This window comes from Sceloporus occidentalis, unplaced genomic scaffold (assembly GCF_023333645.1).
Source record: "Sceloporus occidentalis isolate IW3139 unplaced genomic scaffold, rSceOcc1.0.p SCAF_22, whole genome shotgun sequence".
Classification (NCBI taxonomy): domain Eukaryota; kingdom Metazoa; phylum Chordata; class Lepidosauria; order Squamata; family Phrynosomatidae; genus Sceloporus; species Sceloporus occidentalis.
In genome coordinates, this window is record NW_028317002.1 from 5,067,668 (window position 1) to 5,094,713 (window position 27,046).

The 27,046-nt window shown below is 38.1% G+C and overlaps 1 protein-coding gene across 1 annotated transcript; it reads left to right on the forward strand.

The window, feature by feature from the left end:
- The first annotated feature begins 607 nt into the window (after positions 1-607).
- On the forward strand, positions 608-25,339 carry LOC149300911 (general transcription factor II-I repeat domain-containing protein 1-like). The gene is made up of 25 exons (XM_089484477.1): positions 608-733; positions 2,668-2,809; positions 4,508-4,654; positions 5,266-5,449; positions 7,101-7,396; positions 8,021-8,110; positions 8,188-8,271; positions 8,542-8,725; positions 8,809-8,834; positions 9,585-9,702; positions 10,434-10,499; positions 10,832-10,935; positions 12,231-12,289; positions 13,306-13,372; positions 13,578-13,761; positions 14,383-14,429; positions 14,978-15,043; positions 15,679-15,762; positions 19,145-19,328; positions 19,955-19,983; positions 20,465-20,542; positions 20,918-21,110; positions 21,600-21,637; positions 22,400-22,548; positions 25,271-25,339. Exons 1-25 carry the CDS (start codon positions 608-610, stop codon positions 25,337-25,339), a joined length of 2,814 nt encoding a protein of 937 aa, XP_089340603.1.
- Positions 25,340-27,046: the final 1,707 nt, after the last annotated feature.

Genomic DNA, 27,046 nt, shown 5'->3' on the forward strand with positions numbered 1-27,046 from the left:
TAATGCTTCAGCATACCAAGACATTTTGGACAATGCTATGCTTGCAACTTTGCGGGAACAGTTTGGGGAAGGCTGTTTTCTATACTAGCATGACTGTGCCCCAGTGCACAAAGCAAGTTCTGTAAAGACATGTTCGGAGGAGTTTGGTGTGGAAGAACTTGACTGGCCCTGGCACAGAGCCCTGACCTCAACCCCATCAAACACCTTTGGGATGAAATGGATGAACATCAATGCCTGACCTCACAAATTTTCTACTGGATGAATGTGTAAAAATTCCTACAGCATCACTCCAAAATCTTACGGAAAGCCTTCCCAGGAGAGTGGAAGCTGTAAAAAGGTGACCAACTACATATCAATGTCTATGTATTTAGAATGTGATGTTGGCGTAATAGTCAGGTGTCCCAATACTTCCGTCGATATAATGTATATTTGTATGTAGACACAGGGACCTAGCAATTGGGTAAAAGTAAATATCACCTATACATTGTTTTGGGTTTTTTTGGGAGACTACAGTTTAACTGTAATTGAATAGAACAGAGGAATAGAATTACATCACCACACAAGAAGAGACTGTCATTAACTTGATGTGTTTTCTTGGCAGACCAAAATGGCACTGGCTGGAAATCAATATGAAGAAGCCTTGAACAGCCATAGACCAGATCTATGGATTTCAACGATTTCTGGAGTGAAGGAGGAAATTGTCACAAGCCTTGTATCTGCCTTAGATTCAATGGTAAGTTACAGTTAGGGCTTGTTACTGTCTGTGGCCTGTTGAAACCTCCCTTGCTTCAGCAACCCCATGGAACTGTATCATTTGTGTTTATAATCCCAACAGAATGTAGCTTGTCAAAAATTAGACTTCCAAAAGACAAGGGAAGGTATAGGTAAATTGAACAGTTGACACTGTAAGGAGTCGAGCAACGCAGTGTTTATGTGTCTTAAGAAGGAAAATAGCAATTTTCCGTTTGAAGAACAAATAGCCAAGTGACGAGATTAATAGTTTAGACATTATTAAAGGGGAAAAATATTTTCTTTGTGGATTAGAGACAGTGCTGTACGCAAGTAAAGCAGTTTGGTACTTAAGAAAAATTGGTTTTATTTAATTTCGTTTATAAACTAAACCTATTTTTATCTGTAGGCCTGGAGGCTCTATTGTTAGTCATGTAATATTTTGTAACTCCCTACTCAGATACCATAATGAGCCAATTCTTTATGGTCATTCTAGTGAAGTACTGTATATGCAATGAAATCCTTTTATCTGTAGACTATTATTAGTCAGTGTGAGGGTCTGGGTGATTGTGACTGAGCTATTCCAACACAAGGTAGTATGATGTTTGGGTTATTTGTTCTTGTAGATAATGGAGCTGGAACACATGCACATAAAGTAAATGAAGCTGCCTGAAAACATCACATTAAGTAAAAACTGAAAACAATGTAATTTAAAAAAAACTGATTTCAAACGTGAACATTTTGGTTATTTTGTATTCATGTATATGACACTATAATATTCCACAGTACTGCACTAATTTACAGAAAAGAAATGTAAGGAGGGTTCTATTTAAACAAACTTACAATCTGGACCCCTTTTAGGAAGGAACTTTTTCAAAATTGAATCCCAGGCATGTATTTATTGCTTTCCATTGGCAAGTTAATATGCTCAGAAGATATGCCATAGTCTATTAGCCAATTAATTATATGAAGCAGAGTTAGAAGCTGAAAGTATTTCTAATTAGCTCACTTATGTCGACGTGTTCATGTTAACTCTTTGTGCTTTTTTTCAAATGTGAAAAAAGAGCTTACAAAATTGATATTTTTGTTAGATTACTGCTTTATCTAGCACTAGATCTGAATCCAAATGGCTTATTCACTGGATGAATAAGAATAATATACCTGCAGTTAAACTGTTTTTATAATATGACCTCTTAAGTGCTGGTTGAGGGAGATATGGAAAACCCTTTGGATTTTTTATAAAGTCGATAAGAGCGGGACATAGGCATCCATGAAATGATCTTGCTGAGTTTTCCATTTTTACCACTTTGCACCAGTATTGCTTCCAATAAGTTGTCTCTGAAGTGTTATACTATAATTTGTCTAAATAATCTTATGTGAATTTGCAGTAAAATAAATTAGATATTAGATAAAATAAAAAAAAGAAAAACTATAGATATTTGTACAACTGATAACATTATTGTTTTATTTCCATTAGTTACTTTATCTCTTGCATATCATACCTGTACCTTATAGACAATAGAGCCAGTTATTCAGTTCTTTTTCATTGTTAGAGTGTATTCCAATTAAGACATTGCTCACTGATAGTGCCGCTAGACCGTACAGAAGTTGGCCATGTCCTTACCCCACCGTTGGACCCTTACTGTTTTGCATTGCTATGCCTCGCTAATCAAAATCTCTTCCATTAGTATATTTTATATCACAATGCATAGGCCAGCCTAAGAAAAGTATAATTAGTAATAGAATTCAGCCAGTCCTTAGATACAGAACAGCTGCAGGTGGAAACATCAGGGTTGTGTATGTGTTTTATTGTTACCACCTACAGGGGAATAATGGTATAACATCTATTCACAAAGACTCCTTACTGAGTTGTTGAGTCACCGGTGATCATTTGCTTTATCATATCTTGTAATTTTCCCTCTTTTAATCATTCTTCAGTGTTCTGCGCTCTCCAAACTTAACGCTGAAGTGGCCTGTATAGCAGTACACGAAGAAAGTGCATTTGTTGTTGGAACAGAGAAGGGGAGATTATTTTTAAACTCTAGAAAAGAGCTTCAGACTGATTTTCAGAGATTTTGTGGTAAGTAGTTGTTTTTGCTGGACACCTATTCAGAACTTTTTTTCCATTAGCCTACGAGATTTACATCATCAATACCCAAAAATTTAATTTCAGGGATCATGACGCAAAATGTATTCAATGATCTGTTTCAGGGAAACCTAAGAGATGCTGCTGTGACTTAACCTCCAGACTGACTCCTGGAGTACATTAGACAGCAATGCTGAGGATCTGAGCCTCGGTGTGCACAGGCAAAATGAGTGCAATTACCTCCTCGTGTCAGCTTCAGCAACTAAAACACTAGCCTATTAGATATTTAGAGTACCATTCCGTCAATTGAAGAGGTGATTAATCAGAAATCATAGTGATTTTCCATATTTTAAATATGGCCATTGCCAGAGTATAATAATTGCAAAATAATTGGAAACATGTAAATTGAAGGAAGTTACACAAGTTTATGAATATATATTAATATCGTATACAGAGTGCCAACAGTTCTTTAGAACATTTTCCCCCTGATCAGTTAATAATAATAAAAATAATAGTAATAATAATAAAGTATGTTGATAATACAAATGTAAGATGCTTAAAGCTGAATATATATAGATGGCGTGATAGGGGAGAGGGCTTCAAGGCAGAAGTTAAATGATATGCCATCTTTTGCTATATCTTTCAGCTACCTTTACCCTTACTTTTATAGCAGATATCTCTGAAAAAATATAAATGTTGGCAAACAATATGCATCTTAAAAAGTAATTATATGGAATATAGGGGTTATGCATAAAACTGTTCTACTGCAAATTTAGTTGGTTGCTATGGTAATGAAATCACTTTTCAAACATCACAGTAGAATGATCTTTTATATATTACTGTATCCTAAAATATTTAATGTGCTGTTATGACACAAATTATACTTTGTTTTATCATTCATTGCTGAACCCATTTTTGCAAAGGGAAATTCACTGGGTGAAAGTAAAACGCAGCTCAGATTGCAGGGAATCACAGTAGTATATTCTAGAACAGCTGGTCTGAACACCCGTTGATGGACTTTGGAGGTAAAGACGTTTGGATAACTTGTGGACCAAGACACCATATATGTTTGAGTGGTTGAAGTCCCTGTATCGCATTACCCATATTGTCCTGTTGGGCTACTGGGCTCCTCGGTGGGCTGCAGCTTGGAAGAAAACCTCCCCTGTAACCAGAGTCTCTGCAGCGATGTTTAGCACAGAGGATGCAAGGAAAAGACTATTTTCTAACTAAATCCTAAAATGTAAGGTAGACCCACAGTCCTAGGCCTGAAATTACCATAAAAATACCACTGGAGACAGGGAAAATAAAGTAAATATAGTTTATTAAAAACACAATTGTGACTGAACTGCCCCTTATTAGAAATATAGGTGATGACAAATTGTGGAAAACCCAGCAATTTGGTTTTATTTATGTGGTACTTTGGGCTATTGATGCACCTTTTTCCATAACTTCTTCTTAACATCAAATGGGAAATGGACTACTGGAGGAGAAATATATTTTCCATATAGCTCGTGGTTACGTGTGTTATAATAATAACTGGTTAAGAGCTATGTTTCTGTATTTTCAAAAAGAAAAAAAATGCATTATACCCAGGGAAAGAAAAGGATGCCTTTTTCCTATTTTTGAAAAGGAAAGGTACATTTTAGCAGTGGCTCTTAGAAGGTTTAACATTCTGCTTTTCTCTTTATGTAGGGAGTCCCCACAGAAAAGAGCAAGAATCTGAACTGAAAAGGAGAAGCAGGGACTGCATTCGAAATGTGCCACAAATATCTTCTGGACCAAGATCCGATATTTTTCTTCTCCGGAAGATGGTTGAAGAGATCTTCGACATGCTTTATAGTAAGCCTCTTTGACAGTTCATGCAAGATACGTTTCACACATTGCTTATCTTTCCAGACAAGTGACTTTTTATATATAATAGAAAAAAATTAATACGGCATTTAAAGTATATTAAAATTACAAAAGAAGCTAAAAAAGAACATGTAGTAAAGTTGTATAATGAAGTTGTACATCAAGTGTCTCTTTTGAAGATACAGTCCTCCATCAAGTCCCAAATCCCCCACATGTGTCCCCCTTTTCTTGAAGTTACTATTTTTTGATGTGTGTTCCACATCAAAAACAATTTCAATGATGTGTATATACACTAAAGGAAATATTATTATTGATCTATATCAATTTAGACTTACAGAAACAAAAGGTACTGCTTAAACAAGCTTACAATCTAGAAGGGGCGGGGGTATGTTACAAAAGATGTTTTGGGCCAGCCAAGTAGCTTTATCTTAGTGTAAATAATATCATTAGATATGTGTACATGTTCGTTAATGACTTTAATGCAAATTAACTTGCTTCCAAGTTTCCATTTAACTAGTTCTTGATTTATTACATAATAGTACGCTTAAAAACTCCCAGTCTCAACCTTGATTGAAAAAAAATGTGTCGCACTCTCTTAGGTGATGCTCTTGGTACGTCTAGTGTTGTTCCTGTGCCATATGACAACGTTTTGAAGGATCCTGGATCGCTGATGGTAATCGGTTTCCCAGATGGAGTGCGTTTCCAGAAACCTGCTGAATATGACCTAAAAAGCTTGATGCTAATTTTAGGCCATAGTCATCAAATCCGATTCAAAGTGAAAAGGTAAGATTTGAGGTGTTACACTTTGCTTTATTTACAAATTAAACTGTAGGATGATCTGCATTTTGATTTTTTCAGGCAGGTTTGAAAGACAAAAATACATATAGTGGCAAGAAAAATAAATGAACCATTTGGAGTTACTAGCATTTTTCGTAAATCCCTCCTTTACACAATCTATTTAACTAATAACACACAAATTATAGTATTGTGGGTTGGAAAAAGTAAGTGATCCCCTGGACTAATTACTCTAACAAAAGCTAATTGGAGTCAGGAGTTAGCAAACCTGGAGTCCAATCAATTAAATAGGATTGGAGTTGTGTTTTAGAGCTACTTTGGCATAAAAAAACATTTTGAGTTTGCTATTCCCGTGAAGCATTTACTGATGTGAACCGTGCCTCACAAAAAGAGAAATCTCAGAAGACCTACAATCAAGAATTGTTGATTTACATAAAACTGGAAAGGGTTTCAAAGTAATCTCAAAGAGTTTACATATTCATCCGTCCACATTCACACAAAATGTTTATAAATGGAAAGGATTCACTATTGTGACTACATTCCATAGAGGTGGGTGCCCAGCCAAGAGCATAACATAGAATACTAAATGAGGTAAACAAGAACACCGGAGTAACAGCTAAAGGCTTTAAGGGTCCATTGAAACTAGTTAACATCTTTATTCATGAGTCTACCATATGCAAAACATTGAACAGGCATGAAGTCCATGGCAGGACGCCATGGAGAAAGCCACTGCTCTTCAATGTAACATCTCTTTTCACCTAAAGAGCAGCTTGACACACCACAACACTATTGGGAAAATGTTTTGTGGACTGATGAAACAAGCAGCCCAAAAATGGTACTGTATACCCTCATGAAAACATCATCCCAATGGTAAGGAATGGCTTGAGGTTATTGCTGCCAAAGGGGTTCGACCAGTTATTTAATCCAGGGGTTCACTTACTTTGTTACTTACTTCCCAACACCGTTGTCCAATTTACTTGATTTCATGGGTTTGTAGTGATGAATCTGTTCATGCACAAACACTGATCTGTTCCCAGTGAATTCCCAAATGGCTTCTGGGTTTATTGCCAAACCCTGAGAACCCTGTCTGCATGTAACTGTTTGAGAGGCACATTCACCCTGTTGGGAACTTCAATAAATGTTGAAACAGCTGTCAATTGATTTGGAACATTTAATAACACCAACTGTATGTTGACTCTGCTTAATACATAGTTTGTTGCTGACATTTATTTGAAACTACTAAAAATTCAATAGAAAATTAAGCAAGTCACTCAAATACTAACATAAATATTTATCAGAGAAAAGGTTTGAATAGAAAAGGGTTGGAACTAATAGTGTCAACAAAATGAATCCATAATTACATTTTTAATTGAAAGGTCACTTGTGTATGAAAAACAGTGGGATTTTACTTAACATCTGTAGCAGTGGTATATGATTCTTGGCCGGCTTATGCCAAGCAGTCATCATGGAAGATGTAGTCCTATTTGATGGTGGAAGACTAGTTGTTGATTACATGGTGCTGAAATAAGTATGCATTTGCCATAAAATGTACAAATGTTTTATTTGTAGCTCAATGTCAATGTTGCTTTACCAATTTTTTATTTACTTGTACTAATTATTGTGATTTCCCTATCTTTAGACCTACTGAAGAACCCAGCAGAGAGATGAACTCTCCTTTAGATCTGAATAGTTCCACAGTCTCGACAACGAACATCATTCCAGACACTGGCCCAAGTACTAAATTAGCAAAACAATCAAATCATGACAGTCATTCTGCTGTATCAAACTTCATTTACAATGCATCACTGCCAGGCCACATTTCTATTGATGTAAAACAAGAGGTTCACACTAATGTGCTTGAAACCAACACAGCCAGCGAAGGACTGATCCAAAGGCCATCGGGAAGCCAGACACAGGACTTCCCCGACTGTTGTGGTAATGACCATTCACCTTTTTCCTAGCAGCAGTTGGGTTTTGTGTGAATAGCGTCACAAGTTCCTAAGCCATGGGCTCGCTGAATTAATAACTATTAATTGATACGATTACAAGAAAATAAGCTAAATAAAAATTGAAATGGTTTCTTATCATCAGCACCTTTAATAACCAAATTACAACATATCACAACATATAGAACGTAGTATTCTCATTTAGTAGTTCTTTTTTGTATAATGTTTTAGGTATGGTCGGTTTTAATAGTTAGTGCCATATATTTGGTCGTTGTATTACATGTCCCATAATCAAAGTCCTAGAAATATTGGGTTATCCTCAAATTGTCTTTTTAACCTGTTGCAGACAAGACTCTCATGATGCTTAGTCAGCGACTGGGTTAAATACAGCCACAAGCTACCTGTTTCTTTGGAGAACCTGACTAGCACGAATTCAAATGTGCTAACTACGTAATACCAAAAAACACTGTAATTTGCAATTGATTCTAAAGACTACTATTTAAATGATTGTTTAGTATCCCTAATACGATTGCCATGAGAAAAACACTTTTATTATTAATACCCATACCTGTAAGTGATTTCCCCCCCCCCATATTTTGTTGTCTCTGCTCAGGACAGCAAGCCTCGCCGACAGGAAGCAGCCTTAGACAAAATGTCCACGCTTCAAAACGTGTCCTCTTTTCAATGGTTCACGATAAAACAGGTAAGTTATTATACTGTTCTTGGGGCTTGTGATCACTGATCGCTATTGCCTCTCATTCTTGGCTTCTTTGTTAATAGAGAAATGGGACAGTTTCATTAAGGAGACAGAAGACATCAATACCCTAAGAGAGTGTGTGCAGATCCTGTTTAATAGCAGATATGGTGAGTAGGTATTATATATATACTGTGTGTGTGTGTGTGTGTATATATATGTGTGTATATATATATATATATATATATATATATATATATATATACACACACTATTATACAATCTAAATTCTTTGTTTTAAGCAGTTCCATTATAGTGCATATTAGTACATATTGGAGTAATGTTTCCTTATATATCTATGACTTTGGTACGCATAACACCTAGGAAGAGCGCTCCAAGTTTGGCATACTGTTTTTATCATTGTGTTTTTTTAACCCCAGCTGAAGCTTTAGGTCTCGATCACATGGTACCTGTGCCATATCGTAAGATTGCCTGTCATCCAGAAGCAGTGGAGATTAGAGGAATACCTGATAAAATCCCTTTCAAAAGGCCGTGTACTTATGGAGTACCCAAACTTAAGAGAATTCTAGAGGAAAGGCACAACATCCATTTTATTATCAAAAGGTAACATTAACATGTACATCCTACCGTGCAATGGGGTGCCATGTACTACATGTATGCTTAAAGCAATGTTTCCTCTTTTGCAGCATGTTTGATCAGAGAATCTTTGAAGGTATGTATTATTGACTATTTACGTAATGTTATGCAGAAGGGGAACACCAACCATTTATCACGTTCAAAAATGTTGTGCTGTTTTCTTTAAAAAAGGTTCTAGTTTTTTCAGACCGCTAAGTATTAGTAATTTGAATGTGTTCTAGCTGCTATCTTTGTCCAATTTACTAGACAAACACCCTGACTCCTTAGGCTGTAGTAAACAATAGAATGACTCGGTCTTAATGCCCCTGTCTGACACTCTGACTAATGACAGCTTATGGCAGGGAAATATTTCATTGTTTGGGCAGGACTTCACTAGCATTACAATTAAGGGTCACCTCACTCAAGATATCACATGACTGACAGCAATGGCACCCCCAGGTCTGCAGAAAAAGGAAGTTTATTTGTACAATGTAATGTTAAACTGCATTACTGCCTGGCGAAAAATATTTGTTCTTTTTATGGGAGTTCCTCTGTAAGTAAATGAGTATAAATAGAACTGTATAAATTACACAAAACCCTGTAAGAAATGTATTTTAAAGCAAAATAGATTTAACGTATTTTTATTACATGTAGTTACGTTCATGAGACACCATTGTTGTCCAGGATGTAGAATACATTTAATAACTTCCCTTTTTTGAGACTGGACTCTTTATATTGGAACTCAAACAGTGCCCAAGTTTCAGTTCAATACTTATTTATGTTTGGTTGAAATGCTTTCAGATGTTACTGTTTGCGATCTAAAATAAAAAATGTACTGCCTAATCAGGTACTAAATTTTCTAAAGAAACCACAATAACTGATTCCTCGACCTTGGGAGAGGAGACCCTGAATGAAGCCCAAAACATACCACTGCTGGACATCAGTGGGCAATCAAATGGACACAGGTTAGTAATTTTATGAATTACTTACAGGCCAGTATATCAACTTCAGTCTTGACAAAACGTCAATGTTAAAAATTAAACATTTGGTCTTTTAACTTAAACATTATACTAGTATAGATCAGATTGCTATATATATGTATCCAAATTGGTAGATGTATTAAGAAATCTGCATCAAGCTGTGTTTGTACCAATACAGTATATCAAGCCCTAAACCTTATAATGCCTGTAACAAGTCAAGTTTTAGGATGCCTCCCTGAGCACAAATAAAGCTCCAGTCCTTACGGGCTTGTGTTTGAGGCACTTGGTGAAAATAAGATTAAAAGGTTGTAAAGGCTGTCAGGAGTACATGGGGGGGGCATAAAATAAGGACAGTCGCACTCACCACAATGCTGCGTTAGTTTTAAATAACTAAGATATGCAATTGCCCGACAGGTTTAGCCAGTTGGTACATGTGTCACTAACATGCTAATTCTGTCATTTTTTTTACTGCTCTAGTGTTGCCCTGAATTCCCCTAATATGCATTTGCCCGTTTACCCATCCCCTTCCTATTTTCAGTGCTGGAGATGGACTCTGCTGAATACATCTCCTAGCATGTGATATAGCCCCTATTCTCTAAATAATGTGGATGATGTTTACATTTAACGGATTTCTTCTATTATTTGTTTGGGCTTATACCGTATTTATATGACATACATTTTATATAATTTCTAATATTGGGCTTTTGTTTACCCAGGTCTGCAAAGAGCAGCACATCCGATGAATGTGAACCAGGTAAAACTAAATCAAATAATGTACAGATGCTCACTTTATAGATGTGTAATATTAATTATTAAAGGCATTTTAACATACCTTTAATATCTGATTCTTCCATCTTCAAAGGAGATTGTTCCACTTCCAAGGCTATAATTTAGTTTTATACCGAAATCAAAGTCCTTGATTAAGGAGTCCAGATATCTCCTGTCCACACCACTCTAAACCTCCTAATGAATGTAGACTCATCTTCATTACCAGTATGTCTCATGTTTGTTTATCTTAATGCTGATTTGTATCTCATCCTCATTGTGCTCCACAACTTGCCAGTGCTTTATAAGTAATTTTTCAGATCAATCATATTCTGCTCATTCAATAAAGTTACTTTCATTGTTGCATAACAGGCACTTCAGGTGAGCAGAGCGGAATGAAACGTATTAAGACAGAACCAGAAGAAAATGAGATCATACAAATCACTGTTCCAGGTACAAAAAAAAAATGCGTAATCATAATGAACATTTTTCACAAAGCTTTGATGTATTATATACTGTGAACTGTCTCCTATAATCTTTATATAGCCATTTTGTTGATGGTGATAGGGTTGTTTTACCCAAATATTAGGTTTTTTTAATCATATGTGTATATTAAAATCCTCAGACATTCTCTTTGTAGATCACACGTTTCATTCAGATGAGACGAGTGACTGTGTGACGAGTCATATGGCAGCTGAGGACGCCGGCTATGTGCTGGACTCAGGTTCAGGTAATATCTCACCGTTTTGTGAATCATTTAAAATTCTCTCATTTAATTTGGGTCATTGAAAATAGTGTTCTATGTTCTTATTGTCACCTCTACCCCCCCCCCCAATTTAATTAGTTGCAAGCAGCAATGCAAGAAATCTAATTAAGCGACTTGTAACTCTTGAAAGAGCATGAACGTTAATATAAAAGTGAGACACTTGGTGTTCCCCATGTGTTTTCTGGCTACACTGTAGCTTCTTACATTTAATACAGTTGTGGTTTAAAGGGTTTCTGATTGATTTGCTTCGCAGAACCAGCTCATCAACTTTTTGGAGCATGTAGAACTTCCGTGGGGGAAACACTGGTCTTGGTCTTTCCAATAAATAGCAAAACAAATGTTTCAGTATTCTGCTCTTCTTGCTCTCATGATTTTAGAAAGTACTCCGTACTGTCAAGTACCTCAGAATTACTCTTGGGAGGGCAGTTAAGTATGTCAAGGAATAAGTACAGAAAAAGCACAGGGAGAAAATCACAGAGCGACCAGCCGGAAAGCTTTAATAAAAATAATCTTTATTGTAATTGAGGTTAAGGAGATGGTTAGGGAGGCAGGTAACAACATTTGATGTTGAATAAGTATAATTAAGCTGAATTTTCTTCTGTAGGTACACTAAATCTTATTCAATTCTTGGTTTTGCTTCCCTTTTCACAATAGCCTTATGCCTATTCCATGCATGGTTGTTCCTTCAATGTATAAATCACTAGCACTTCTTCTGAGAGGCTGTTATCCATCACCCTCTGAGTAAAGTAAAATTGTGTTTTGCCCTTAAAGCTCTTACTCATAGGCATTCATACACTTGCGCTAAGGCAGCTGGACAGAATGTGAAGCTATTCCACAGTTTTACCCAAATGTAAACCTTAAAATGTGTATAAAATTATTAGAAACCAAAACATAATTGGTAATTTAAAATAAATTAACTAAAGCCCGCTCTTGTATGTACCTGTATGTATACACATTTTTCATGTTTTGTGTTTTTTTTTAGTTTCTGAAAAGGGACTCAGTGATGAATCTAGGAATGAAGAAAAACATGTAGATGGTAAGTATGATGCTCTTGTTACTTTGTTGGGCACTAGTACATACTATAAAACAAGGGCTAATAATTGGAATATATATATATATATATTTTAGAGAGCGAGAAGATATTATATGAGGTAAATAAATTTTCCCAGCAGTTGAATATATTTTGAAAGGCCTAAACTAACAATCTATGGGATGGGCCTGGACCTTTTTTATGCATTAGTGAATACCACAAGATGAGAGTGATTAGAGAAAACTATTCCCATCATGAGATAACGTACATCAGGACAAACTGGCGGACCAGAAGGGCCGACTGTTTTTGCTGTTGAAATCTGTGTTTCTATGTTTACGACATAGAAATTGGGCGGCCAGACTTACTCAGTGACATAAAGGTTGGCTAAAGAAGTGGCCTCAGTGTCAAATGGGAGGTATTTGTTTTAATTTGCAGCTTCATTCAAAAATTTCAGTTCCTAAAATTAAGTATCAGACATAAAAAAAAAAAAAGGCTGTTGGCAAATACCGTGTTAAGTCATGCCCCTGCATTTACCCGTACAACTCATGAACGAATGCAGCATGCACAATGTACCAGCTTTTCAGTCAAGAAATCAATCTTTAACCCCTTAATGACAAAGCCCGTACATGTGCAGGCTCAAAATGCATTGTTTTCAATGGGTTTAGGGACCGCCCATTGTCCTTAAGGGGTTAACTTCCTGTGTTGTGAGATTTATTTTTTATGAGTTTAATTTAGGTTTTGGTTCAAAATAAATGAATAGCTTTTTTGCAATACTTTGAAAGATAAAAATGTAACCTCGCAGAGAATTATCATGTGCACTGTACCCGAATATAGCACAAAAATATCATTATAATTATTTATGGCTCTGGTTGGCATTGGTATTTTGAAATGAATTATGAATTGTACAAACCTGTGAAAGACAAGAGTCTCATCGGAATATTTTGGTAATGAGATCCCTAATTGGATGAGGTGACTTTAATCAATTGCTTCTTCATTTTTATCTTTATTTTTGACTATGCTGGTGCACAAAGGGATTGGAGACATGATAAGACAACTGAGAAAACAAGTAGAAAATGCATTTAATTCAAACTATGGTAAGTGGCTTGGTTATTTAATTCCAGTTTATAATCAGTTTTGTAGTAGCATATGCCAATTTTAATAAAAGTTTTATGTTGTAGTCCTGTATAATCAGTTATATGGTTATTTTAATTTATTTTACACTTTTTCCATCAACATTATTAATCTTCTCATTATGTTGTGGGTTTTTTTTTGTTTGTTTGTTTTATTTTTTTGAAACAGCAAAAGCAATCGGAGCTCCAGAACCTGTCAAAGTGCCATACTCTAAGTTCTTGATGTACCCAGATGATCTGTTTGTCGTGGGGTTACCTGAGGGGATCTCTTTCCGACGGCCAAATTGTTTTGGAATTTCAAAACTCAGAAGGATATTGGAACACATTAATGATATCCAATTTGTTATTAAAAGGTGTGATGTACTAAATTTCATTGTTATTCCCTGTCCACTTGTCAGTAATTATTTATAGCTTCAAAAAATGGTGACACTGGTCACAATATTGAAAATATAAAAATATTTATTTTAGTAAGTGCACCTTCTAACTTAAATAAGGAGCCTTCTGTACCTTCTTGGCTAAAGGAACGTTTCAATTCTTTGCTATTACCCATGTGTGCATTTATAGGCCTTTTAACTGATTCTATTTTGGTAAATGCTAGAGAACTTTACATATTATTTACAACTTAACTTCACTTTGGTATGCAGTCCGAAGATACATTTAGGAAGCACTCCTATGGGGGAGTGATGCTGGCTTATTATTCATGGAATTAATTTGGTACGATTTTCCATATGACATTGTGCCCCAGTGTTTACTTATATTATTCGCCATATTAAAGAACATTAACTTTAAATCATATCCTGATTAGTACTGCAGATTTAAGGGTAATTATTATTTTTAAAAGCTATACGCAACGTGCTTTTCTTTCTATTTTCTATAACCACCCTAGTCCATTGTACGACTAACTGTTCACAATGATTGTTTCTTTTAACAAACCAGTTCAGTTCATTGTTTATGTATTCTGTTTCTTTTTTAAGACCTGAACTGATATCGGAAGTACTGAAAGACAATTCTGGACTTCCAGGTACGATTCTATATATATAAATTTTTTTTTTAATTAAACGTATTGTACAATTGTTGTATCACCCCAAACATATACTTAGCTTGGAACTTCCCAGGATGGGTCATCCACGACTCCCCTCCTTTGGCTCCATAGGAGCTTTATCACGTCACAGATGTGGCAGGGTGGGTACTGCCAAACATGACCAACCTGCCACCCAGGGGCCCGACAAACAGCCATGATGGCAGGAACCTCTGGGGCAAACCAGAGGTCCTGGTGTCTAAATACGTGATCAACAACTTGCTTATGAACATATTCATATATACTTCACCTGGCCTTATCTGAATTTATCTTCATACAAAATATAGACTATAGGTCTGGCCCTGTAAACCATAGAGTATGTGAAAAACCTTAGCACTTTTCAAATAATCTGCAATACATGTCATATTATAACATATATGTTATGTATGTTATATAACATATAAGCTGCTTCTTCTGTTTTTAATTGCTTCTGGTCAGTTGAAATATATTAACTATTATATTAACAATTATATTTTTGGTTTTGCTTTTAGATGTTAGTGACACAAATTGCCATGATTCTGTCTTAGACGAAATCACTAAGAGGCCCAGCTTTCAAGGTAAACGTTCTATATCTCGCCGTTTTTTCAATCGCACCACATAACCCTTGTTACAATCGGATTATCCTTGCCCAAGCAGACCCGAACTCCTAATAGATTGTAAACTCACAAGAGCAGGGCCCACTGTCCTTCTGTACCTGTATGTCTTAACATGTGTTAATGTTTGGAAATAATAATAATTTTGTCTCCCCTATTTTGATGGCACTACACAATCTGCAGGCACTCTGTAACTAAAAATATGTAATATGATAATGCAGTATAAAGTCAGTAGCCTACAGGCATACAAAATGATGTAACAAAATGTCAGAATGTGAGGGCGCACACAATACTACATTAGTTAATTGCAACAAAATTATCAGATTGAAAAAAAACCCATAGGGTTAAGTAAGTAAATATGGACATAGTATTTTCGAACGTATTATGTTTCTAAGCAGTTTTCATATTTTGCTCCCTTCAGGAGCTCAGAAGATAAACAAAATGAATGGGTTCTTATTATTATAAAGGTCATCAGTATTTATTGTTGGGGACTCTTCTATAAGAACATAGAATGAGAAATGTGATTACACATATCTGCAGGTCTGATAGCAAGTTCCATCACTGTATATTTTTGACCCATTGTATCTTTTGCCTTCTAGAGAATTATGATACCAGACTCTCGAGAATTGATATTGCTAACACTCTCAGAGAACAAGTGCAGGACTTATTTAATAAAAAGTATGGTAAGTGTGTTACAAGGCCGAAATCAGACAAAGGAACATTCACATGATCAGAGCAGGCCTTAGGTGTTCTGGCGCCCTGTGCGGACTACTCCTCTGGCGCCCCCCCATCCCAAAAAAAGAAAGGAATAAAAACTTGTAACAAAACCCCAATCACTATATACTACGCCAAACATTGATGTGGTCTAGGCCTAACGAATTCTGGACTGAAACCGAAAGTGCAGCATTTACCTTGCCAAAACCGAATATGACCCCCCCAACACCATAAAAAATCTAACACTTTTATTTAAAGTAAGTAACACACCAAAATAGGAGAAAACAATTAAATAATATTATATATATATATATATATATATATAAGTCCAAAAATAGTTACCGGCACTCCAGGGACTTTCCAAATAACCACACAAACAACTTCGGTTTTCAAGTCTATATATATCATATATATATATGATTAACAGCAATCACATTCCTATCATGCCCAGGCATACCCAGATTCCAGGATTTACTCGCAGACTTGGCATGATAGGAGTATGATTGCCCTATCTACCCCTTCTCACTCTCTTCTGCCGTATCTACCCCTTCTCACTCCCTTCTCCCTATCTACCCCCTTTCCCCTGTCTCACTCCCTTCTCCCTATATACGCCCTCCTAACTATCTACCCTTACCCTTTCCCTCTTTGAAGTTCACTTACCTTTCAGGAGTCCTGCGGTGGGGGAGCAAGGCCTCTGCCTCCCAGCTATGCCACTGTATGGAACAGTATAGAATGATGGGAGTTATGATGTACTTTTAGAGCATAATTAGATCATGAAAAAGACATTGGAAATGGTACAGCATAACACCCATCACTCTCACACACTTACCAATCCACACATATACTAATCCACACGCATACCAATCCACACGCATACCAATCCGCACGCATACCAATCCACACATATATACCAATCCACACGTATACACTAATCCACACATATATACCAATCCACATTTACCAATCCACACATACTAATCCACACATATATACCAATCCACACACATACCAATCCACACACATACCAATCCACACGTATACCAATCCACACGTATACCAATCCACACATATATACCAATCCACACATATACACCAATCCACACATATACACCAATCCACACATATATACCAATCCACACATATATACCAATCCACACATATATACCAATCCACACATATATACACTAATCCACACACATACCAATCCACACATATACCAATCCACTCTCACTGAATGCTTTCCTACCTTTCCTCTTTTCTCCTTACAGCTCCTTTTCCTCCTCTTCGTTCTTCTTCTTCAGTTCTTCTATCTTCTTCCGGGTCAGAGGGCACGGACAGCGGTGGGCGCGGCTTCAGTGTTGTGCGCCGGGATCTGACAACAAACCCCGGCGCACAGCAGCTGTTGCCGCGCGGATCACAAGGGAGCGGTATCGGAGGTCTTTAACAGACCTCCGGCTCCCTTGAGTGATGTTAAGCCGGGTTCAAGGGAGATCCTTGAACCGGCTTAAAATCACTCAAGGGAGCCGGAGGTCTGTTAAAGACCTCCGATACCGCTCCCTTGCGAGCCTGCTCCTCCAGCGGCGGACATTACTGTCCGTCTCTGGAGGGGTGCCCCCCTGATGAGCGGCACCGGGTGCCGCTCGCCCCCCCCGCTAGGTACGCTGCTGGCGGCAGCGGTACGCTACGGTGGCGGCGCCCCCTGGAGTGTGGCGCCCTGTGCGGTCGCACAGGTCGCACACCCCAAAGGCCGGCCCTGCACATGATAAATAAATTGTAAGTTAGGCAGCATTCTTTACAGGGCAGCTTCCCCCTCTGCGGCAGCATCCTCACTGCTAAGCAGCACATGTGTTAAAGGTGTACAGTACCTTACATTATCTGGGATCTTTGCCCAGTTGGCACATTCCTCCTTAGTGTAAATGAGCCGGTTGGGAGATCTCCCTTTTAACCAATGTGCAAAGGCATATTGGGGTGCATGATGACCCAAAAGGGCAATCTGCCTCAGTTTTGCAGCAGAGGCAGGGCCGGCCCGACAATGGAGCCGAGTGGGGCAACCGCTCCAGGCGGCACTTTTGAAGCCCTTTTTTTTTTAAAAAGCGAAAGAGAGAGAAAGGGGCGCCCCTCTCTCTCTCCTCTGCGGCGAGTCTCCCTGTTCGGTCTCGGTGCCGGCTTGTAATGCTGAGTGCCGGGAGACTCGCCGCAGGACTGCTGAAAGGTAAGTACAGGGGGGGGGGCACGGGAGAGGAAGGGTAGATAAGGGGGGGGCGGCATTTTAAAATTCGACCCAGGCGGCATTTTGCCTTGGGCCGGCCCTGAGCAGAGGAACTGCTATCCCTCTGGACCTGCTGCCCTGAATGTGTTGTTGCTCTTACCTAAACAAAGTATAACTTTTTGTACAATAATTTCCCCCAAATTACACCAAATGCATTTCCTTGTCTTGCCGGATGAAACAGAAGAAATGTAGCTGCCATCGGTGGTGTATTAAGGCCGATTAACCAGCCTATTAACACTATGGTGGACTGTGCCAAGTCGGCGCGGCCTCAACACTTTACTTCTGCCGCGTGTACTTAAAAGAAGAGTGCTAGGATACAACATCATATCCCAGCACTCAATAGTAAGGGTAATGGAACAGAGAGGGCAGAGGTCCGGTCATGTGCCAAAGATAAATTACATCACTGGCTACAATTACATTTAAGAAGTGTTGTTGTAGATATAGTTTAGCAGGTATTTTGCAAAACTAGTTACAACTTTCTGACAATCTTATGTAAAATACATAGTAATTCAAACCACATTCATATTGGTTGCTGCTGAAAGATTTTTTTTTTGTTATTGTCTTTACTTTTTTGTGTATTGGCATTGGGGTATGAGTTTCAAAATATATATTTTTTTATTTGTTCTTGACTAGATTCTCACATTTTTTGAATTTAATGCTTCTTGAATATGTCTGTTACAAAAAGTATATAACTATTCAAATGGTAGTGTAGCAGTTTCTTTGATCTGACTTTGGTAGTACTGTACGTCTCTTTAGCTTAGCAATGAGAGCAATATATCTTGAGGTTTGCTAGATATGTTTGTAAACACAGTATGATGTCATGTTAAAGACGGCATTGTAATAAATTCTCTTTTATATTGCATGGCATGTAGCTAATTAGAATTTTTTTTTTTTATTTCCTTACATAGCAGACAAGGTATCTTAAAAATGTAAATGCATTACAGTTTTCGTCATAAATATGTTAGCATCTAAGTTGACCTAATGAGTATTTAATTACATTTCAACCATTTTGCATATCATAAAGTTTTGGGATTTTTTTCCCCATTCTTTTTATAATATACTTAATATGTAACTTATTTTAGGTGAAGCACTTGGGATCAAGTACCCAGTCCAAGTGCCCTACAAGCGTATAAAGAGCAATCCGGGCTCTGTCATCATAGAAGGTCTTCCCCCAGGAATCCCATTTCGTAAGCCCTGCACTTTTGGGTCACAAAATTTGGAGAGAATATTAGCAGTGGCGGATAAAATCAGATTCACAGTAACAAGGTATATGATGTTTTTTCTTGATGATTTTGAGGGTTTATTCACTGAAGAGGGGTCGACAGGAGAGTTTACATATTTGATTTCACCTTACATTTTGAAGCACCAGCTCCATTGGGCTTCTACTAAATAAATAAGTTCAGCAGAGCAGGCAAAACTGCAATTATATTTATATATATATATATATATATATATATATATATATAAAACACTTTCAAAAAGAAGGTCAGCACTCCAGGTCTTTAAATAGACAATTTCATTTTATTCAAAGTCAAGTCGACGTTTCAGTCATTACTGACTTTCATCAGATGTCCTGATGAAAGTCAGTAATGACTGAAACGTCGACTTGACTTTGAATAAAATGAAATTGTCTATTTAAAGACCTGGAGTGCTGACCTTCTTTTTGAAAGTGTTTTACATGGAAACTGCTGGTTACTAGCACCGGGCTTGGAATATTTGGAATGGTGTGCAATGGACTCTGTATATTATATATATCTTTACTATTTGACTATGCTGCTATTGTTACTTTAATGATCATTGGGTATGGCCAGACAAAATCTATTTTTTTTTTAATTACTTATAGGTAAGCTGCATATTTTTTTAATATACCTTTCTCTACCCCCTACATTTAGGCCTTTTCAGGGACTCATTCCAAGACCAGGTAAGATATATTTTTCTGTAAAAGTAGAGCATCTTATTTTATAGAAATAATATCATATGTAGCCAAGATACCCTAGCCTGATGAATAAAATTGCATACCTTAAGGTAAAAGCCACATATTATAAAAAAGAGTATAAAAGAATAACAAATATTCTACAAATATGTGATGACCATCTCTGCCTGTTTTCATCAGAAAAATCACAAATTAGAGTTTCAAGTGGGCTTGAAGCGGTGGATCCTGATATATGCGTAGAATCCCAAAAATGTGATGGAGCTTTCTAAATCAATAAGTAATAAATAATAAATAAATTCCAGAAATCTTCTGTGTACTGTAACTGGGGTGTACATTAATCAAAATAAGTTGAAAAACTTGCTTTACGGTTCTCTGAAAACGTAAACATTGCGACAGGCGGATAATAACACAAAGTCTATGTTTGTTGATTGCACAATTCTAAACCACATTTTTGGATTCTGTATTTTAGATGATGAGGATGCCAACAGACTGGGAGAAAAAGTCATTCTCCGGGAACAAGTTAAAGAGCTTTTTAATGAAAAATATGGTTAGTCTTTTTAGTGTTACTGCATAAAACGTAACATGGACAATATGATGCTGTTTACTAATATATATATATATATATAACCTGACTAGTGTACCCACCATGGGTCTTTCAATACAAGGATCTGTATGCATGTTTTAGAAGTCTTCTAATCAATGTATTCATACATAGGATAGACAATAACATGCTAAATAAAGAGTAAAATTCAGCTAAGAAAAATAGATGATCATCTATGACACCAAGTTCCTCATATCATACCTTGTGTAAATATAAAAAAAAACACTCCCATCTTGCCACATCTCCATACATGCCTTAAACATTATTAACTTATTGTGTTTGTGTTGCCAATTCTAACAATATACCGTGTATTTCACACAGGAGAGGCACTTGGATTAGGTCGACCAGTACTGGTGCCCTACAAATTGATCCGAGATAACCCAGATTCTGTTGAAATAACGGGACTGCCAAATGATATACCTTTCAGAAATCCCAACACTTATGACATTAATCGGCTGGAAAAAATTCTTAAAGCAAGAGAGGACATCCAAATGGTTATAATAAATCCGTTACAGTAAGTGTCTCTTAAGAATGTATTTTCTGTCCTCATGTCATTACACTTATCGTACACACCAAATAAAAGACCAATCAATTACTAGCTACCTGCCCTTTCGCCAGTGAGAATCTCTTTGAGCATCAGACAATGCAGGTGAGTTGACGATTTCCCAAGGGTTTGTGTAGACTCCAGTGTCCAGTGACACAGGCCCACTTTGCAGTAGGACTGAAATTGTATGATAGGCCTGGACTGCTTTTATGATCTGGAAAAGTTGCTGTGAAGCATATAAAAAAAATAAAAAAATAAATAAAAAGGTTTTAGTAGAAGCAAGGACTAATTATGATGCTTTTGGCATGGCTAAAATTACAGATGAGGAAATAGGTTGATTGGTCATTTTTCTGGTCCTCGCTAAATTGCAAAGATGATTTCCTAGCAATAAAGCCAAATCAGTTGTTTTGGATGATTTCTCACAGTGATATAACTATTGATCTTAATCTTTTAACACAGACCATTTTCTGAAATCTGCATCGAGGCACCACCTATACGTAAGTAAATCCCCTTTGCTTATTGAATGTATTGTTACATATTTTACATTTCGTTACATAGTGTATTAAATGCATTTTGAATTTATAACCATTCGTAACTGGAATATTGTTTAAAGCTTTCAGTACCAATCCCATGTGGTATACAGTTGGCAAAGGACGCCAACGACGTACCTCATACATGGTGGCGCATCTGGGTCTCCTCTCTTTGATTGCGAAAAAAACGTTTTATGTATCTTAGGATGCTGCTGATCAGCCACTGAGGAGATTGGCAGCTACTTATATCCCAAAGCAAAACAAAGAAGCAGCATGCTGCTAGCTGATCTATTGTGAGACCGGATGGCTAGCATACTGGAAGAAATGACCATTCCCTGCTAGTATGCAGGGATCCCACAATAAATATACAATAAATATATATAAGTAAAAGACATACATGGATTTATATAAATAAATGTATTAAATTAAAAAATGTGGACTACAACCCTTGGCCATATTGATGATAAGGGCAGTGGAGCTGTAGCCCTCCATAGAGCGCAAGCCGGAGGTGCAGAGGTTGGCATACCTGTAGAAATATGCATTTCCCTAACTATATTTTGTTTTGTTAGCATAATTATGATATTCACTCCCACTTATATGTACCTACACTGTGCTATGAAGCATACTGCCACCTATATGGACTGTATGTGCAGATTTAGTGGGTAAAATCTTTACAAATGTCTGTATAAAACAGAAAACACGAATGCTTAATGTACTTTTTTAATACAGAAAAAGACATTTCTGCTCCTAAACGGAAACGAAAGAGAATCTCTGAAGGGAATTCTGTATCTTCAACATCATCGAGCTCTTCATGTTCCTCCTCATCCTCATCTTCTAATGTCGATCCCATCTCTTCAGCACAGCCAGTGTCACTAGTGGTAAGAGCAGGTCATTTTGCCATTATTATTTGTTTTTTGTTAGTAAGCAAGATTGGGGGAAAGGGATCAAGGAGAAGGTGCAAGAGAAAGGAAGTTAAAGTCGAAATGTGGCTGGGAAGACTGGGCAAGGGTCGCAAGAACAAAAAGAGTTCAACAAGTTGCTGAAGTTGAAGAGCAGTTAAAAAGTACAAATTAATGCTTTTCTTATGAAAACTCTGAGCATGTTTGTGGAATCTACTGGGTCCGACATAATAATTGACTTAGGTGAGTTTCCCTTATGAGAATAGGCACATTGGCACTTCATCTTTTAGTGAATGCGATAACGTTTCACCATATTGTATGGAAGTTAGGAAATAAGAAGAAAAACAGAATAGGATTCAGAAGAACAAGAAAGTCGTATAATGAATGATGCTGAGGCAAAACATAAAACAGAAGTTATGATATCGGCTACAAAAAGGAAATAGATTTTTTCAGATTGAGTAATGTTATTATATGGTTTAGTATATTAGAATATTATATATATATTATATATATATTGTCACGGAGCTGGCTAGTCCGACCGACTACCTCCGCTGTCTTGTGCTCCCTTAGCCTGGGACAACACACTTTCCCCGGTTCCCCAGTCACTAGCCGAAACTCAGTGTAGGGTAAAACCAAACGAAAAACTGATTTATTTTAGACACACAGAGCTGGATATATCCAGCAAAACACACATTAACATAAAACAAGATATTGGGACACAAACCTCCCCCTTAATCTGCCTCTCAGAGACAACAGGGGCAGTAACGGGATTAACAATACAATAGGGGGGAGACTGATTTATACAACATTAAACATCAAAGAATGGTGGTCACTCCCTGGTGGCAGATCCTGGCTGTCTGCCGGAGATAATCCCCTCAGCCAGTGATGAGATGATACTGCTGGGGGTAGCCACAGAAGTCTCTACAAACCCAGGGCACATAGTCAATAGGGAGGAGGCTGGCAGTCAGGCTTCTCCAGTGGCCCCAGTGATGGAGGCTTCCGTCACAATTCTCCCCCCTTCGAATTGGACTGACATAGGATGAGACCCCAAACGGGTTGACTCCGTAGTCAGTCAGTTTATTTGGCCCATTAATTCCCTCCCAAAATTGGTGCTCCTGCTGCTGCTGGGGAGATGGGCCGGCTGCGCCATCTCCCGGGTACCGCTGGGGAGTGATGCCGCCTGCATCCCCTCCCTGGTGCTCCTGTTGCCGTTGAGGAGAGAGTTCCGGTTGATCCGGTCCTGGAATTAGGTTCTGCTGCTGGGGGGGCGGGTCGGCCGCTGTATCTCCCTGAACTCCTGCAGCTTTGGTAGGTGCTGGGCAGAGGCCAGCGATGCTCTGCCTGGTTGCCAGCACTTCAGCTGGGGTTAGGGAATCTTGTGGGTCGGCCTGCCGCTGGGGAGGGAGGGCCGGTTCCTCTGCTCCCGGACATGTGAGCTGCCGCTGGGAAGATGGACCTGCTGTCACATCTCTCGGTTCCTCCCACTGCCGCTGGGGAGGAAAAACAAGTTCCTCCGCTCCCGGACATGTGAGCTGCCGCTGGGGAGAAGGGCTGGCTGCCACATCTCCCTGGATCCCTGTAGTCATTGCAGATGTGGGGCAGAAGCCAGCAGCGCTCTGCCCTGTTGCCAGCTCTTCAGATGGGACTAAGAGATCTGGGCAGACTGCCCAGCATTCTGAGGCCCCCGGTGTGGAGACTGCAGTGTTATCCACCCCTCTTGGGTTAACATCCTCAGATGTAAAATCAGTTAGATCCACAATCTCTGGATCTGGTTGTGGAGCACAGTCGCACAGCTCCAGTATCGGATCTGGATTAGCTGCCCAGTATCCCTCTGACTCAGGGGTGGAGACCGCAGTCCCATCCACCCCGCCTGGGTCAACACCCTCAGCTGACCACTCAATCACATCCACAAAATCCATACAATCCCTGGACACCGGGGCATTCTGTTGAATGCGGTCAAACAGTTTTTTATACGCCTTCTCCAGTTCCCACTCCTGCGTAATTAAAAAGTCTAAATCACTTTTAAGTCCTAGTGCATCTGGGAGGTCCCACTCCCTGAAATCCCGGTAGAAAGTAAGTGTCCCTCAGACTAAGAAGAAATCCCACCGCTTGCCACCAATGTCACGGAGCTGGCTAGTCCGACCGACTGCCTCCGCTGTCTTGTGCTCCCTTAGCCTGGGACAACACACTTTCCCCGGTTCCCCAGTCACTAGCCGAAACTCAGTGTAGGGTAAAACCAAACGAAAAACTGATTTATTTTAGACACACAGAGCTGGATATATCCAGCAAAACACACATTAACATAAAACAAGATATTGGGACACAAACCTCCCCCTTAATCTGCCTCTCAGAGACAACAGGGGCAGTAACGGGATTAACAATACAATAGGGGGGAGACTGATTTATACAACATTAAACATCAAAGAATGGTGGTCACTCCCTGGTGGCAGATCCTGGCTGTCTGCCGGAGATAATCCCCTCAGCCAGTGATGAGATGATACTGCTGGGGGTAGCCACAGAAGTCTCTACAAACCCAGGGCCCATAGTCAATAGGGAGGAGGCTGGCAGTCAGGCTTCTCCAGTGGCCCCAGTGATGGAGGCTTCCGTCACATATATGTCTTAGGCTATATGTTACCTACCCTGTTATATTGAAATAATTACGGTCATCTCATGTCTATATTTCTTATCTCTTGTTTTTCAGCAATGGCCTATGTACATGTTGGACTATGGAGGTGTGAACATGCAAATCCCTGGCCACATGAATTATTAGATCTTAGTATTTCGCTTTTAATTAGGAGAATATTGTAATTTATGTAAAAAGAAATGTATATTACTGTGTATCAATGCCTTTTAGTTTTTTTTCAATAATTTTTACAGTATGTTTCTGCCATCCAAGACGGCCTTTTTGAATAAAAATGTGTTGCCTTGTTCCGATTTGTTTGTGTCATTTTTACCATTCTTAAAACATGTACCCTCTTTAGGTCAGTTGCATGCGTGATCTCTTTCTTGGAATTTTGCCAATCCATTGTCAATCCATGTCTTCTTCACATGGGGACTAAAATGGTATCTGCGTGTTGGTGAGTCCCTAATCTGTTTTTAGGTACCTAACTCAATAAGCAAAATAACGGCTTACCGAATAGACCTTTTTAAATGCAATTAACAAGCGGTATCCAGAAACAAATGATACAGGTTCTAACAAATGTAAAATATAACACAAAAAATAAGAATGCAGTGTGTTGTGATTTCGGGGATTTAATAGCATTTCAAACAAAGAATGAAATTCAACTATACAAGACGTTTATCTACCAGTCTAACGTTTATTTGGAGTTGGTTGCTGATAGCAGGTAAGACTGGTCTGGGGGTCCACAAGGAGCATTTATCTCAGACCTCCACTATCATTAAAGAAGGCTCTATTTTACATCTATGCATACATTTCTGGCTGTGCTGAAAATGTTTCTTATATGTTTTAAATGTCATAATCATAGAGTGCAGCATTTTTATACACTAAAAGGACATAAGTTGAAAGGATGTGCAATTGTGAAGATGATATTTGAATAAACGCAGATGCTGTTTACTCAGCGTTGCTAATATCTCAGTTTATTCTGAGAATTAAAGCTCATTCTTTAATTAAGCTCCTTTTACATGCCATCTGTGCACAATAAAGATGGCCCCATGTTTAACAACACAAAAGGATCTGTTTTATTTTGGATTCATACATAGCAAACTTGGTTAAATGGTGTGAACAACATAAATATATAGCCTAAACATCTGCTATGCAGAGTTTGGTACAAAAATCTAAATATATGATTATCCCATGGGTTATATTTTGGAATGTTAATACATTAAATGATCAAGCAGCCTATTTTCATTGGTTTAGCTGTTGAACTCCCCTGCCAAATGAATAAACACAGACTTATGGATCCCTTGAATGAATTTTTTCAATAGATCATTTTGAGATGTCAGGAGGCAGCACAGAGGTAAGTAAAAAAAGCAGTATTTCCCAAGGAAACTCTGCTCGGGCACAAAAGAAAACAAGGCATGTCCCTATAATCTATATGTGACCCATGTCTGTGTTGTTATCGGCATAGTGTAAAATTATACTAGGATAACAGTATAACTAAAGACCATATATTTAAATACAGACCAAAAGCTTTACATAATATTCCGTCAGTTTCAATGATCTGGACTGTTACATTGAAATAAAATGTAATCATCTCTGTCTATTTGTGTCTTATGCTAGATTAAAATGTGGAGAACATCTAAACTGTTGTCCAATCCATACTTGTCTATGAGACTAGTGGGCAGGTGGCATGAAAGAGTGCAGCAAGACCAATTTCAAAATCGTCTACTAGGGGACAGTAGGCAGTAACCTAAGCAAAATCCAGTGTCTGTACTGTGCATGGAGTTTGAATGTGTCATAGTATCCTAGTTCTCTGCAGTGTGAGAACGCAAGCGGTGGAAATCTGTGCTGGGAGTA

Bases quoted from the DNA above. Each gene is read 5' to 3' on its own strand.
- LOC149300911 (XM_089484477.1), top strand. From the start codon at position 608: ATGGCACTGGCTGGAAATCAATATGAAGAAGCCTTGAACAGCCATAGA. The intron at 10,936-12,230 runs GTACAAAAAAAA...GTTTTTTTTTAG, and splicing joins CATACAAATCACTGTTCCAG to TTTCTGAAAAGGGACTCAGT. The intron at 19,329-19,954 runs GTATATGATGTT...CCCTACATTTAG, and splicing joins ATCAGATTCACAGTAACAAG to GCCTTTTCAGGGACTCATTC.